The sequence below is a fragment of the Rousettus aegyptiacus genome, unplaced genomic scaffold (genome assembly GCF_014176215.1).
Source record: "Rousettus aegyptiacus isolate mRouAeg1 unplaced genomic scaffold, mRouAeg1.p scaffold_m13_p_17, whole genome shotgun sequence".
NCBI classification, from domain to species: Eukaryota; Metazoa; Chordata; class Mammalia; order Chiroptera; family Pteropodidae; genus Rousettus; species Rousettus aegyptiacus.
In genome coordinates this window covers 11475777-11490219 of record NW_023416292.1, presented here as the reverse complement: position 1 = coordinate 11490219, position 14443 = coordinate 11475777, and the positions used below count along the sequence as shown (strand labels likewise).

Genomic DNA, 14443 nt, shown 5'->3' with positions numbered 1-14443 from the left:
GTTTTTTTTTCTCTCTTTTTTTATGTATCATGGCACACGAGCAGACATTAATGAGTGTGAACAAATGCCTAAGCCTTGTGCATATCAATGCTTCAACACCCCTGGCAGCTTCAAGTGTACCTGTCCATCAAGACAACATTTATTAGGGGATGGGAAATCTTGCGCTGGATTGGAGAGGCTGCCAAATTATGGCACTCAGTACAATAGCTATAACCTTGCACGGTTCTCCCCCGTGGGAAACAACTATCAACCTCAACAGCATTACAGACAGTACTCACATCTCTACAGCTCCTACTCAGAGTATAGAAACAGCAGAGCATCTTTCTCCAGGACTAGAAGGACTATTAGGAAAACTTGCCCTGAAGGCTCTGAGGCAAGCCATGACACGTGTGTAGGTAAATGTCAGCCGTATTACATTTCCTTTCTGTGGGCTCACTTATGGACCAGTCTGAGCATTTGTACAGCACCTGTAATAGTTTGGGTGCAGTGAGCTACATCCACTCTCAAACCTGGGATGACTGAGTTTCAAGAAATTTACTCTAACACCTGAAACTGTTACAAATTTTATTCGAATAAATGATGTATTTACATGTGCGCATTCTAATAATTGATTATCGTTTTAGATCGTGTTTTTGGTCACCCTGAAAGTGTTACTAAATTTTATGATATATAAAAATAAATTTCAGTGGCATCTGGAATATATATATATTTAAAAAAAAAAAGTTGTATATTGTCACATAATATAATACCATAATTATGGCTACATCTGATTGATGCCAAAGCAACGGGTTAAAAGCGAAGCTTTCAGCTGTTCATTCGACTGCTTGTTCCCCGTGACAACCAACACTGTGCTGACCATTGTCTCATACTCCCCATGAAATGTTTTAGTTTGACTATTTTGCATACAGGTATGTCACTGAAAAGATCATCTGAGACAGGACAAAATTCAGTTGCTTCTGTCACTCTAAAATATGTGCTGTTCAGTATCTTTATCCGAACTCACAAGTCTTTCATGAAATTTGTTTGCAAAAGTGAAGTATCATTTCCAGCTTAAGGAGTGAGACCTTGTTTTCTGTTAAGTTGCCAACATTACCATCTGTCATTCATTTAATTCAGTTTGCTGTGAGTACTCACCATTTGCATGTCATCAAGCTATGCAGCAAGAGAAATTAGCAAACAGAAATTAGCCCCACTATTTGTTAGATGAAAAAAGAAAGCAAGGATGAGTGGGAAGAGAGAGGCAAAAAGAAAGGGAAGAAAGAAATTCTGTTTAAATTTAAGAGACCCCTATGCCGGTCGCATTTTCTTGCATTTTTCTTGTGTTCTACACTTTGCTTATTCTCTCAATACACTTTCTATTAAATATTTCTTTTAAACATTTTTAAAATTTCTTCTCTTGCCGAGTTCAATTTTTGTCATTTCTTTTCTTTGTTTCTTTCTTTCTTTCTTTCTTTCTTTCTTTCTTTCTTTCTTTCTTTCTTTCTTTTTCTTTCTTTCTTTCTTTCTTTCGTTCGTTCATTTGTTCGTTCGTTCTTTCTTTCTTTCTTTCGTTCTTTCTTCCTTTCTTTCCCTATTCCAAGCCTGTTCCTGTATAATTATCTTCTCAGACATTCTTTCTTAGTCACTTTTGGAGTAGACCAGCTTCTTATATCACCTCTGCTCAGCTGGACCCTCAAACCCTCTGGGTACTTAAACTTTAACCTTTTTTCATTAAGTTGATATTTTACTAAGACTTTTCCTTCTGGATGTCCTGAGGTACCTGAAGCTTAAAATGACGGATATAAAGTCTTCTTCCTGTGTCAGCTTCCTAGAACTGTGGACAGTTCTAGTTTCTTCTACTTCTTAAACTTCAAACATTAATGCATACATTAACAACTCTACATTTTGTCCCATACGGCAGGGGTCCCCGAGCCCCGGATCACAGACTTTTACCGGTCAGTGGCCTGTTAGGAACCGGGCCACATGGCAGGAGGTGAGCAGCAGGCAAGGGAGCGAAGCTTCGTCTGTATTTGCGGCCGCTCCCCAGCGCTAGCATCACCGCCTCAGCTCCGCCTCAGATCATCAGGCATTAGATTCTCATAGAAGCACTGGTCCCTGGTGCCAAAAAGGTTGGGGACTGCTGTCATGGTCAAGCACTACTTAATAGCTAAACCTGTGGATTCCTGTCCTTGCTAGTATGTCAGATACCACTCTAAACCTGCTCTAAGCCATTCTGACTGTCGTTACTGTGTTGTGCACACAATTTTGACCTGACTCTTTGGTAGTTAAAATTCGTCATTATTTTTTATTGACAAAATTAACATCTGACATTTCGTCTTTCAAAGTTTCTTCCAAATAATCCCGCCAAAGGATTTTCACGCCCTATTATCATCTCACTCTTTGCCTTCATTTTAGACAGGCTCTTTTCTTCTCTTCCTTTATGTTCCTGCTCCCAATCGTTGTTTATGCTATGATAAATTAATTAAACTACACCCCCCACACACTATACATCATCTTTCTGACTTCTTCTCAATCATCTGAAGGCCCAAGTCATTTTAAGAAAGTGTTTCTGATTAATAACCTAATTTTCCATTTTTTTATCACTACCTATGCCCTGTAATTTCATCATGATAGCATCTTTTCTGTGTCTTTGTGTTTATATTACACCAATTTTATGTTTACAGGAGTTATCTTCCCCAAACCATCTACTGTTTGAGGAAGCTACTGTTTCAGAGTGAGGACCAATCTTAGAAAATCTAAATTAAACTTCCATAACTAGTCAGTTACTGGATCGTTAAGTTTTATTTGGAGGCAATTAATAGGCTTGGACATTTAGACATATTTCTTAAAATATGGTGAGTATTCATAATGTTGGTACTAAAAGAAGTTTGCACCAAGATTGCAGACAGCTTTGGAATTATATGATGAGCAAACTTGCAATAAACACCAAATGCCTTTAATTAACCATCTGGGATAACTTACAAAAGATTCAAATTAACACTATGGAACCTTGTTAGACGAGCTAAAATTTAGCTTTTTAAGGTTTTGATTTCAAAGCTTCACAGGACAAATGAAGACTGCAGTGTGGTTTCCGCATGCAGGAATCACACCTTGGGCCGCTTTAGAATTCATATTTTGGGAAGTGCAACGTTGACTACTTGGAGTTGAACATCCCCTACATTTCTGTTGTTATTCTAGGTTAAAGGAGATTATAAAGGGAGAAAGTGAAACTATCTCACCTACGTTTTGGAATGAATGCTTTAATTAACTAAAAAGAGCAAAAAAAACATTGAGAAATATTTGATGAGTAAATATCGTTGACATAATTTGAATCATTGCAATATTTTCTGAGCATGTGCAAAATGTGCAAAACGAACAGAGTCTTCTGCTCGGGGACATCTCCCAGCTTTCACTTTGTCTTCTCTTTGCTTCCACCAAATAGCACTTCTACTCCTGTTCATGTCAGATTCTCCTCTCCATCCTTCCCCTGGTTGGTGTGTGCTCAGAGACTGTGAGCAAATTTTAATATCGGTCCAAACAAAACACAGTTGGGATAAGAAATCTGAGGCCTCCCAAATCACGTCTCTTATCCTGAAAGCAAACTCCAGTTAATTTTTAATTACCATCTCTTCTGTCTCCTTTCCATTGCTCTTTTCTTGGCTTTGTTTCATAATAGGAAATAGATACCTCTTTATAGTTTAGAAAATGCTTCCACATATATTACCGTATATGAACCTTCCAAAAACCTGTAAAGTAGGGAGGTTGTATCAGTGACTTCTTTCAGCAGTAGAATGAGCTGAGATCTTGAGAACTGGCCTGCCCAAGGTGACATAGCAACTATATACGTATTTGTCATTAATACTTTACAATTATATGAGTTTAATGAATATCCCTATCACAAAAATACGAACACTTCACTTGATAATATCTGTGTATGGGAAACTGCATGTGTGTTGGGGGCTGGTGCAGGGTGAGAGAGAGAAGTAGCTAAAGTTAAAAACTAACATTCCCTTTTCCAATTAATCTCAATAAAAACGCTATCTTTTTGGTAAATTCTACTATTATCCCAACAGTTTAGTACCTTGGTGGATTAGGATCTTGAACAAATCTGTTTTGTCTGTCATTCTAGTCTTACTTAATACAAAAGTAGGCCATTTGGGGGTTTCAGCTTATAAATGTTTATACATAGAAGAGATGTTCACATATTATAAAATGCCATAGTTTGTGTTGGACTCCATTAAAAACAGACCCAGATATAAAACAGCTCTGAACATTTTTAAACATATGACTGTTAAATCACCAAGATGTTTTTCTATGGTATATCAACAGTTTGTTTACAGTTGGTTCTATCAATTTCTGCCTTTGTTTTGCACGGTTATAACTCTGCTTTTTTTCTACACAGATATTGATGAATGTGAAAACAAAGACACCTGCCAACATGAGTGTAAAAATACCTTTGGAAGCTATCAGTGTATCTGCCCACCTGGTTATCAACTCATGCTCAATGGAAAAACATGTCAAGGTGAGACCTTTTGGGGATGTTTATTGTAGCAACTTGAGTTAAAAATCAACATAGGAGAGTGTGAGAAATGAAATGCTTTCCTATTTGAATAATTATTCTCCTAGTTACTTCCTCTCCTTTCTCATTCCCATTGGTCTGATGTATCTTAAAGCATTGCTTTAGCAGTAGGAGAAGCAATGAGAAAGCAATTAAGCAAAGGAAGATAGTTGAGAGATAATTTTGGTATGGTCTTACTGGCAGGACTAAGAATACCTAAACCAATTCATTTTATGTCTTTTTAAAACTCGATGTTTTTAAATACTTTTTTCACTATTCAGCTAAGATGGAAGGAGAAATGGGAAGAGTGCTCAGTACTCAGTACTTCAGTGTTAGGCATTATTTTATGTTTTGGCTTGGACATCAGAGGGTAAATTGATTAAATAATCCATTCATTATTTGAGTCTACGAATAATGTGGAACGATCACGTTTTAGCATTGCGGGATGCAAAAGGTCTAAACAAATGAATAACATGCAAAGTCTCTTCCCTTTGAGATCTTAGATTCTAGAGGAGTTAGACACACAAATAACATAATCAACATACAAGGATATAGGTGGCCATCACAGAGTTTTACGCAATCTACAGTGATGACAGAAAAAAATATCCATCTTGATAGTTTACTTTTTATGCAAAAACATGAAAGGAGCATTGCACTTTAAATTATTTCAGTGTATACTTAGATTAAAAAGAAATAGAAACGTGTATAAATCTTGAAAATCTTCTTAGATACCTTCTTAATTTTGTGGACAAAATCTAGTAGTATCATGTGGGTGTTAATAAGCCTCCGAATTGTCTTAGCTTCTGTCGTGTGCGAGCTATATCCTTTTCTAAAGTACAGCAAATAAAATCTCCAAAAGAGTGCTTTATCAGAATTTTTCTTCTCCGTAAGATTCACAAAAGACTTGCTAGGATGCAGCTTGGAAAAGATGTGTTCTAGAGACAAGGCCAGGGTGGAAAACGGCTTCACCCAAGTTACATGAGCCTTTCCACCTCTACGCCACCCATTCACACTCCCTGAGAGCCCCACTGGGTCACATGGGCTAGAGAAGGACAGTGGACACAGTAATAACCTTTGCTCTCAGCAGTCAGTCTCCAAACGTTTATGAAGAACTAACTCTATTCGGAACATTTTACTGAGATTTGAAGACCCGGCATAACACATTTATCATATAGTCTGATGTTTTTTTCCAAAACAACTATTATCTCATTTTAATCAGCAGTACAGGTTTGTCAAGGGCAATCATTTATACCCATTCTGTAGATAATAAAACTGATGCTCAGAGGGATTATGTGAGGCTCAGTGTCTGAGAAGAGTCAAGAGCAAGGCTAAGATTTGATCGCCGACCTCATGTCTAGAATAGTCTTTTTCTCTGTTATGATGCTGTGAACACCGGGATTATTATTCTATGGCTGTAGCCTGTTTTATAACTTTCTTTAGCTCTTCAACCCAAGAATCCTTCTGAAGAGGTGACGTGTCCAACACTAACCTGACACTCCCCACAGGTACACCAGACACCACAGAAGGATGCAAGGTAGATACTGAGGCATTTTGAATAACCAACTGGACTGCGAAATCCCTTAGCTAGATTTTTAAGGGTTCTATTATGTCATATTCTTATTTTCTTCTTTTCTAAATTTTTTGTTTGTTTTTTAATTACCCTTGTCACTTACTCAGTTTAAAACATTTTTCAACTTTCAGTTGGGCTTCAGAGAGTGGAAAATAATGCGAACAAATTAGAAGCAGGTGTCATTTGAAATGGTTGCAGTTTAAATGGATTGCATATTTTTGTGATTTTAAAAAAGACATGAGAGAAAACGATTATGCCCTCTAAAGAAATTTTTACTCTAAAGAATAATTTGAAGTCTTTTTATAGCTTTAGAAAGTGTTTGAGAGATTTATAAGGAACAAAAGACTACTTTTCGTTCACATATACATTTTTGAAGCTTTATACGTTATGGATAGAAATATCAGTAAGAAAAGGGAAATAAAAGTGAATTTGACATTGAACAAGGACAGAGACTGTCAAAAGTGGAAGTCGCCAGACTGCCCAAAATGAAAAACAACAAATACACCCAATCATAATTTGCCCAAGAGAAACTAAAAAATCCTTATGTAAATGTTAAGCACTATTAATCTAATTCTATCAGCATTGCATTTGAAAGGAGTGTTCTATCCAAGTTTTTAAAAAGTAATCCATAATATTTATCAAGAATCAAAATTATTCTATACTTTCTATAAGATAACTGTTTCAAGTATGTTTGTCCTAAATTATTTTTAATGTATCCAGAAGTGCTTGGTTAAATGCATTCATATGTTCTAAAGCTGTTAATATAAAAGTTCGTCAGTTCGTCTTGGTATTTTTTTCTTCTAGCAATAACATTTATATTATAAAATGACTATACTTTAATTTCTATCGTAAAAATCTTCTTATAATAGAACATAAAAACCAGACATCACCACATTTGTCAGTTAACAGAAGACAGCTCAATTTCTCCATCATTTCCAGCTTCTTTTTTTTTAAGGCCAGAGAGAGTGGGGCGAATGCCTATCCTGATGAGAGAGGAGGAGATGGAAGACAAAGGAGGGCCACCTACCCAGACTCTCAAATACTTAAGAAAGCTTTCTATGGAAAGGAAACATTATTATGGAGCTAAGGACAAACACTTTGTCTATCAGATTCTGATGTTTCTTTATCGATTCAAATTCAGCCTATGAAAATATATGATAAGTAGCTGTTATGTGTACAGACACTTGTCCGGATCCTGGTCTCCATGTTACCTTTTTTATGGGCCCTCGCAACGCACTGGCCTCCATGTTTAACCATGAGTTGCACTGAAATGAAATTTGGAGGATGGTTGTGAAGGGAATGTTTTTTTTTTAATGAGAGAAAAGAAGATAAGGCTAATCAAATTTCTTTCAGGTTTCTCCAGAGGGCTTTCCACTTCATTTTGTCAAAGAGATGAATCACGTCTGACAGATAAAATCATAATTAAAACGTGGTTCACAGAGATAATAGTCAAGACCGAACTTAAATAAAAACTTGTTTCACACTGTGTTCCATTCCTATAGGAAAACTAGCCTTGATGTAAAACTAGTAATAGGAAGCACATTGTCCACACATCCAAGTAACGAAAAAGCCAAGTAATTTACTCCATATTATTCTAGCCCAACGCTTTTAACTTTGTGCAGACTATTAAGTTTAAAGTAAATACATTTTATGTCACTTTCTTAAAAAATAGAATATATTTGGAACCATTCTAAAATGCTCATTTTTAAGTCAGGAATCCAAACGGTAAATAATTCAGAAACAAAATTTAACATTCATTGTCCACGACTAATGCACAGTTGTCCCCCTCCTATCCACAGTTTCGCTGTCCACGTTTTCAGTTACGCAGGTCAACCATGGTCCGAAAATATTAAGTGGAAAATTCCAGAAGTAAACAGTTCATAAGTTTGAAATTGAGCACTGGATAGGCTAATGAAATTTTGTGCCATGCCGCTTCCCACTTAGGACATGAATCCTCCATTTGTCTAGTATATTCATGCTGTATATGCTACCTGCTCATTAGTCAGTTAGCAGCCACCTTGGTTATCAGATAGAAGATCAAGTGTGTGTGTGTGTGTGTGTGTGTGTGTGTGTGTGTGAGAGAGAGAGAGAGAGAGAGAGAGAGAGAGAGTGTCAGAGGATATGACCATCCTTCCAGAATACTTTCAGAATAAACCCAAAGCATAGGCTAGCAGTGATATAGAGACTGATGGATTTTTAGGAAAGAGAGTCCATAAAGTACAACAAAAAATTCAAGGAATTCTAAAGTCCCAAAGTTAACCATATTCTAGAGCAGGAGTCCCCAACTTGTGGGCCACAGACCAGTACCAGTCCATGGCCCGTTAGGAACCGGGCTACACAGCAGGAGGTGAGTGGTGGGTGAGTGAACAAAGCTTCGTCTGTATTCGCAGCCGCTCCCCAGCGCTAGCATCACCGCCTCAGCTCCACCTCAGATCATCAGGCATTAGATTCTCATAGGAGCACTGGTCCCTGGTGCAATAATTTGATACTGTGGTGTTTGTATTTTCCTGATGGTACATGAAAGATTTCTAGCAGTATGAAACCAGGTAAATATTTCCATCCAGATCCTCATTTTTCATAAATTCTCTTTGCTAAAGTCAATCCATCTGAGAACTTCCTGTGCCCTGGACTTCTCCTTTCCCCTCTCCCCTCTCATAACCTTCTTCTGCTTCACCAAAAAAAAAAAAAAAAAAAAAAAAAAGTTTCCACTAATCCCTAGTGTCTTTATGATACCTGGGTGTCAAATGCTTCGAGGCACATACACAGGGTGAGAACATACCAATGGTAACGGGCCTAATTTTGTCATGGCTACAAACCAATGGTCTTAGCTCTCGATTTTAAATTAAATTCCAGAAGCAAACTGGTTGTCACAAGAGCACTTACTAACACATTTAATTGAACAGAAAATTAATCTTAGACTCTTTCCAGCAGTCAGTCTGGTTGGTTTAATCATGAACACAAACATTTAAATTACATCGTGGTCATCCTCCGTTAACTGAGTGAGTTAAGTCTGCAGCACCAAAGTTTTGATGAGAATATGTTTAAAGCATGTGTACATCAAACAGCAATGCCAGAATTCACATCCCTTGCAACTGCTTAAACATGATAATAAACTTTACAGATCATTTTTAAAAAGTAATGAGTTACATATAAGGTTTTCGAATCTTTTATTCGAGCAGGCAAGTAAAAATTCTGAAGACTACTTACTTACTTTAGAGAAAGTTTAAGTCAAATGGCTATCTAGAGGCACTTGTAACAATCCTCTTCATTAGTGTTTGAGTAAACATAGATCCTGATGTACAGAAGGGAACAATTACAGTTAATTGGACCCAAATCGGTTCTCTGGACAGAGTTAGGTCCTAAAGGTCAAATCCACTTCTGTCACGGCACCAATAATGTGTAACTGGTATGTCATTTCACAGTAGTAAGTGATTTGGCATCTGCATAATGGCATTTATAGTTGTAAAGTTCTTTTGTGGATACTTAGATAACACAGAGCAGCACTATGCTGTAAAAAAGAGAGAGAGAGAGATAAAAGAGAAGAAATTCCAAGAGATAGTAGTCATCCCTCTTATCCATGGGGCTACCTTCCCGCACACCCAGTGGATGCCTGAAACTGATAATACTGCCTAACCCTGTATATACTATGTGTTTTCTATACATACATATAAAAAAGTTTAATTTATAAATTAGACACAGTAAGAGACTAACAATAATAACATAATAAAATAGAACAATTATAACAGTATACTGTAACAAAAGTTATATGAATGTGGTCTCTCTCTCTCTCTCTCTCTCTTTCTCTCTCTCTCACACACACACACACACACTTTCATGCACAAAAAAAATTTTTATTTATAAGTCCCCTGATGCTCAAATTTGGACCCCAAGTTAAAAATCACAGCTCAAAAACACACTTTCAGAAAGCTGAAAAAAATTTTTTCCTTTAGCTCTATCTTGATGCTTCTTAATTTTAGTGACCTAAGTGTGTCTTTATTCAAGAAATTTTTTTGTAGAAAATGACTAAATGGTGTTTCATTAGCATGTTTCTCTATTACCCTGGGGAGAGCTATTACTCTAGGGAGAGTATCCCATCACCATAACAACCGAGGACGGCTTCTGCAGTTGAAATTTTATCAAACTTGGATCTTGACTCAGGTTATTCATTGGATCCTGGTTTCTTCTGTATTCTGTCCTTCTCCACAAGCTCTGACTGACCTATACAATCTCTTCTGAATTTGTGACCCAACTCCTTTCATTTCCACTGCTCTGCCACCTACTCAATAATTTGAACTTAGAAAACACAATAAGAGGAAAAGATCATTCACATTTTAAAGAGATTTTTCACTTTACAGAAAAGCTCACAAGTGTGCTTTCAATTTTTCTCTTGTTTTCAGTGACTTTAAAATATTTTTTGCTTTACGAAACTCAAATAGACTCTATTTTCCAAATATTAAAAAAAACACCAGAGAGTTAATAGCTTTCCTTCTGCTTTTGTAGTGTGGATTGTTCTGTTTCCTTTCACATATATTTAAAAAACAAAACAAACAAACAAAAAAAAACTTATCCTGAAAGGATTCTGGGAACTGGCACACCAGGTATCAGGAACGTGGTAAGGGGTTGAGGGAGCTTGGCACAGCGAGCGAGTCATTCATAGGGAGGACAAGACCGGCCCTCAGCACCCCAGCCGCATGGCCACAGCGCCTGCTCTGATGGCCGGTTCTGACCTGCACTGCTGATGTCACGTGTTCCTTGTGCTGTGGCTAGATGTTGACGAGTGTCTGGAGCAGAACGTGCGCTGCGGGCCGAACCGCGTGTGCTTCAACATGAGAGGAAGCTACCAGTGCATCGATACGCCTTGTCCACCCGACTACCAGCGGGATCCCGTCTCGGGGTATGTCTTGCCTTCCCTTCCCAGACGTGCTTTTGCAAATCTCTCTCCTTCTTTCTCCTTGACCAGCAAACCCTGTTTGTAGTCATGTTCAACTCACAGGAAATCACTAACCTCAGGGGATATGGGATAACAGTGTGTTCCTTCTTCAATGAATGAGCAAGAAATGAACTCACCCTGCAGCCCACTAAACTGTCACTTCTGGCTGCCGAGGTTTCGGGGCAGTCAGTCTCCCCAGAGTGTGATCCCAACATGCAGCACCTAGAAGTGGCCCCGGCAATGAGCGTTTTACGGGACAAACGTGCCTGCCTTTCTTTGAAGTTTTCTAGTTTCCATTTGTGTTGCCTCAGAGTTTCAAAGTCTCTCGGCACTTAGAGACCTCCAAGAAGTACGTTGGCCATTACCGTCATGACTCACGCTGACTTCAGGAGAGAACGGTGATGAGCGAGGATGAGTCAGTCGTCTGCCTCTTCCTACCTTTTGTGCTGTCCGGACCCTTGTCTTTTCTGGGTTCTGAATAGACTACTCTCCTATTTACTCCCTCCCCTTACAGAAATGCTGTACTCTGTTCACATACCAAGGTAACAGGGCCCTTGACAGGTGATGGTCCTCACAAACAGGGTCCGCTGGTAAGAAGGTGACTCTGAAAGCCAATGTGAGTTGGCGCTCACACTTCGTTTTTCCCGGCAGCCGTGACTGCCAAGTTGCTGTATGCTGGGCAAGTGTGGGCTGCCCAGGGCCCACCGGAAAGCTCAATATCAGCAGTCTGAGGGCCGTACGGAGGGGGAGGAAATGAAGAATATAGATTTATGAAACTTCTAAAAATACTCTGACCGAAGAATTCATATCCTCAGAAAATGGTCCTTTGTGCATTTTTTTTTTCTCTTTATTACCCGTGATTTCTGGCAGACAGTTTACAAGTCAGGATGACTCAAAAACAGCCAATGTGGGCTCAGGAAAAAGAAAATACAATATTTTTCATTTGAAATATGTGGAAGACAAATACATAAGGAAGGGTTTTCTTCCAGGAATCCTAATTGACCTTTTATTATTTTCAAAAAATAAACCAAATATCAATATTTCTATTTCAGCTTTCAAACAGTATTAGCACAGATGTTAAAATTTTAAAAGAGCCTGTATTCCTCTCTTTAAGAAATCCTTGTTTCAATGTAAGTACAGATGCTTCTATGAACAAAACTGGCTTTTCAAAGATACGCTTTTGGGTACTCGTGCTTGTTTCCGCGGTTCAGAAGCTTCTGACTTTAATGGAGCTGAGAGAGAGAGAGAGATTTGACTCTACAGCGGCACACTCCCTTAACCATCTGCATCTGGTTTGAGTTAGTGACCCAGGACATGGAGTGAGCCTGTTGCTCTTGAGTCAGACCGTCCCCTGCCTTTAATGCCTGAAAGTTGTCGTGGGTCGCGATCACCTGCATCACGTCTTCTCCGGCTTCCGAGCCCAGATAACTATGTGCATTGCATGTGTTTGTCGTCCTCAGGTTCTGCCTCAAGAACTGTCCACCCAATGATTTGGAATGTGCCTTGAGCCCATATGCCTTGGAATACAAACTCGTCTCCCTCCCATTTGGAATAGCTGCCAATCAAGATTTAATCCGGCTGGTTGCATACACGCAGGATGGAGTGATGCATCCCAGGACAACTTTTCTCATGGTGGATGAGGAACAGACTGTTCCTTTTGCCTTACGGGACGAAAACCTAAAAGGCGTGGTGTACACAACACGACCCCTACGAGAACCGGAGACCTACCGCATGAGGGTTCGAGCCTTATCCTACAGTGCCAATGGGACCATCGAATATCAGACCACATTCATAGTTTATATAGCTGTGTCCGCCTATCCATACTGAGACGGCCTCCCAAGCCCAACCCACATACTCCAGGCGCATTAATCACAGGAATCACATGCCTTCCAGATCACCGCCTCCTGAACAGTTGCAACCTTGGCAACTTGAAAATGGTGCTATGCTCTGTTTCGCGTGCCTTCCTTGGTACCGCTGAGGTATTTTCATGATCCCACCATGCTCACATCTTTTGTTAAGGTCTAGAAAAGTCCCTTATTATTTTCTTTATTTATTACACTGGAGCAGTTCCTTTCCAAAGATTATTCTGAACATCTACAACGGGACACATCAGCGATGTTTTATGAGAGTATTGTAGCTAAGACCATTTTCCTACAATGAACAAAAATAACTATAATAATCATTCAAAACCAAGCAGACTTTTGAGCATTCGACCACTTTTAAAATAATGAAACTGCGTTTTGATCAAAGCTTATTAAGTAGCCTATGAAGTGCTTTTTAAAAAAAAAAAAAAGTCAATACCTTTTAATAGGACTTACACACCTATTTTTACTTTAAGGAAAAAAGAAACACCACTCGTTTTAGAAATATAGTACAGCTTCTAGAAAGTTAGTTTGATCCCAAATGGCACTCATCTTGATTGAGTATCCACAATAAGAATATTATTTTCAGTGACTTTGTAAAATGAGTTGAACCACTTATAATAAAAAATATATATATTACTTTCTCCTCAGATACTTGTTAATGGCATAGATCATTTGCCCTAACATTTGATATAATCTTCCATTCAGTTAGCTCCTTGACGTTTACATTCCATAATCTTTTCAACTTTCCTTTCAATTGGAAACTATTTTTTTAAATATCAGTGGGACATTTTTCTTTGTTTTTCTTGAAAAACCTCATATGTTCAAATTAGCATAAATGTTTAACGTCAATACACTGTACATGGTGGTAACAGACTCTGGAAGCAATCGCCAAGATGTATTCTATTTTTATGAAGTGTATATATATATTATCTTAGTGTGTATTTTCTATGTAATATCTTGATGGACTCTTATAAAATTATTTTATAAAAAAAAAACCAATGTTACGGAAAACCAGCCTAAATAAAATTTTCACATTCTTTTTCTTACCTTTATTGAAAATCTAAAATTTGCTTCCTTACCGCCGTAACAGGTATTAAAAGTGCGTAGACACACCCACACATACGCTCATATGTCACATATGACGTACGTATCATTTAATTATCACAACAGCTCTTGAAATAAGTTATAGTATATTGTTACTCACATTTTATAGATTGGGATCCTGGAACTCAGATAACTTACGTAACTTCCTTAAAACGACACAGCTAATTAATGGCAGAAATATCGTACCTCTACCTCTTAAAACTTCGAGTCAAATAATATCTGCATTGCATGACAGTTTTCTCACCTACCTAAACAGACTCTTTATATCTCATCTACTACCTGTGATAGGTAATAAACTCATGAAGGCCTAAGCATGGCCTATGAATGAAGGGTTTTTACTTAGAATCACATTATGCAAAGAAATCTAGAAAAATCCAGTCTCCAAAGGGAGGAAACCAGGGGGGCAAATGAGAAATCTAATAGGAATATTAGACTTA

The 14443-nt window shown here is 38.1% G+C and overlaps 1 protein-coding gene across 5 annotated transcripts in view; it reads left to right on the top strand.

The window, feature by feature from the left end:
- Window positions 1-13944, top strand: part of HMCN1 (hemicentin 1) — a 482162-nt gene extending 468218 nt beyond the window's left edge. For 4 of the 5 annotated variants that reach the window (XM_036234517.1, XM_036234518.1, XM_036234515.1 and 1 more), the window contains 4 exons: window positions 45-395; window positions 4382-4501; window positions 10875-11001; window positions 12498-13330. In XM_036234517.1, the coding sequence (XP_036090410.1) occupies window positions 45-395; window positions 4382-4501; window positions 10875-11001; window positions 12498-12864 (965 nt within the window). In that variant the 3' untranslated portion in view covers window positions 12865-13330. Of the gene's footprint in view, window positions 1-44; window positions 396-4381; window positions 4502-10874; window positions 11002-12497 lie in introns of all 5 variants that reach the window. The other variant, XM_036234516.1, reaches the window with a different exon arrangement.
- The last annotated feature ends 499 nt before the right edge of the window (window positions 13945-14443 follow it).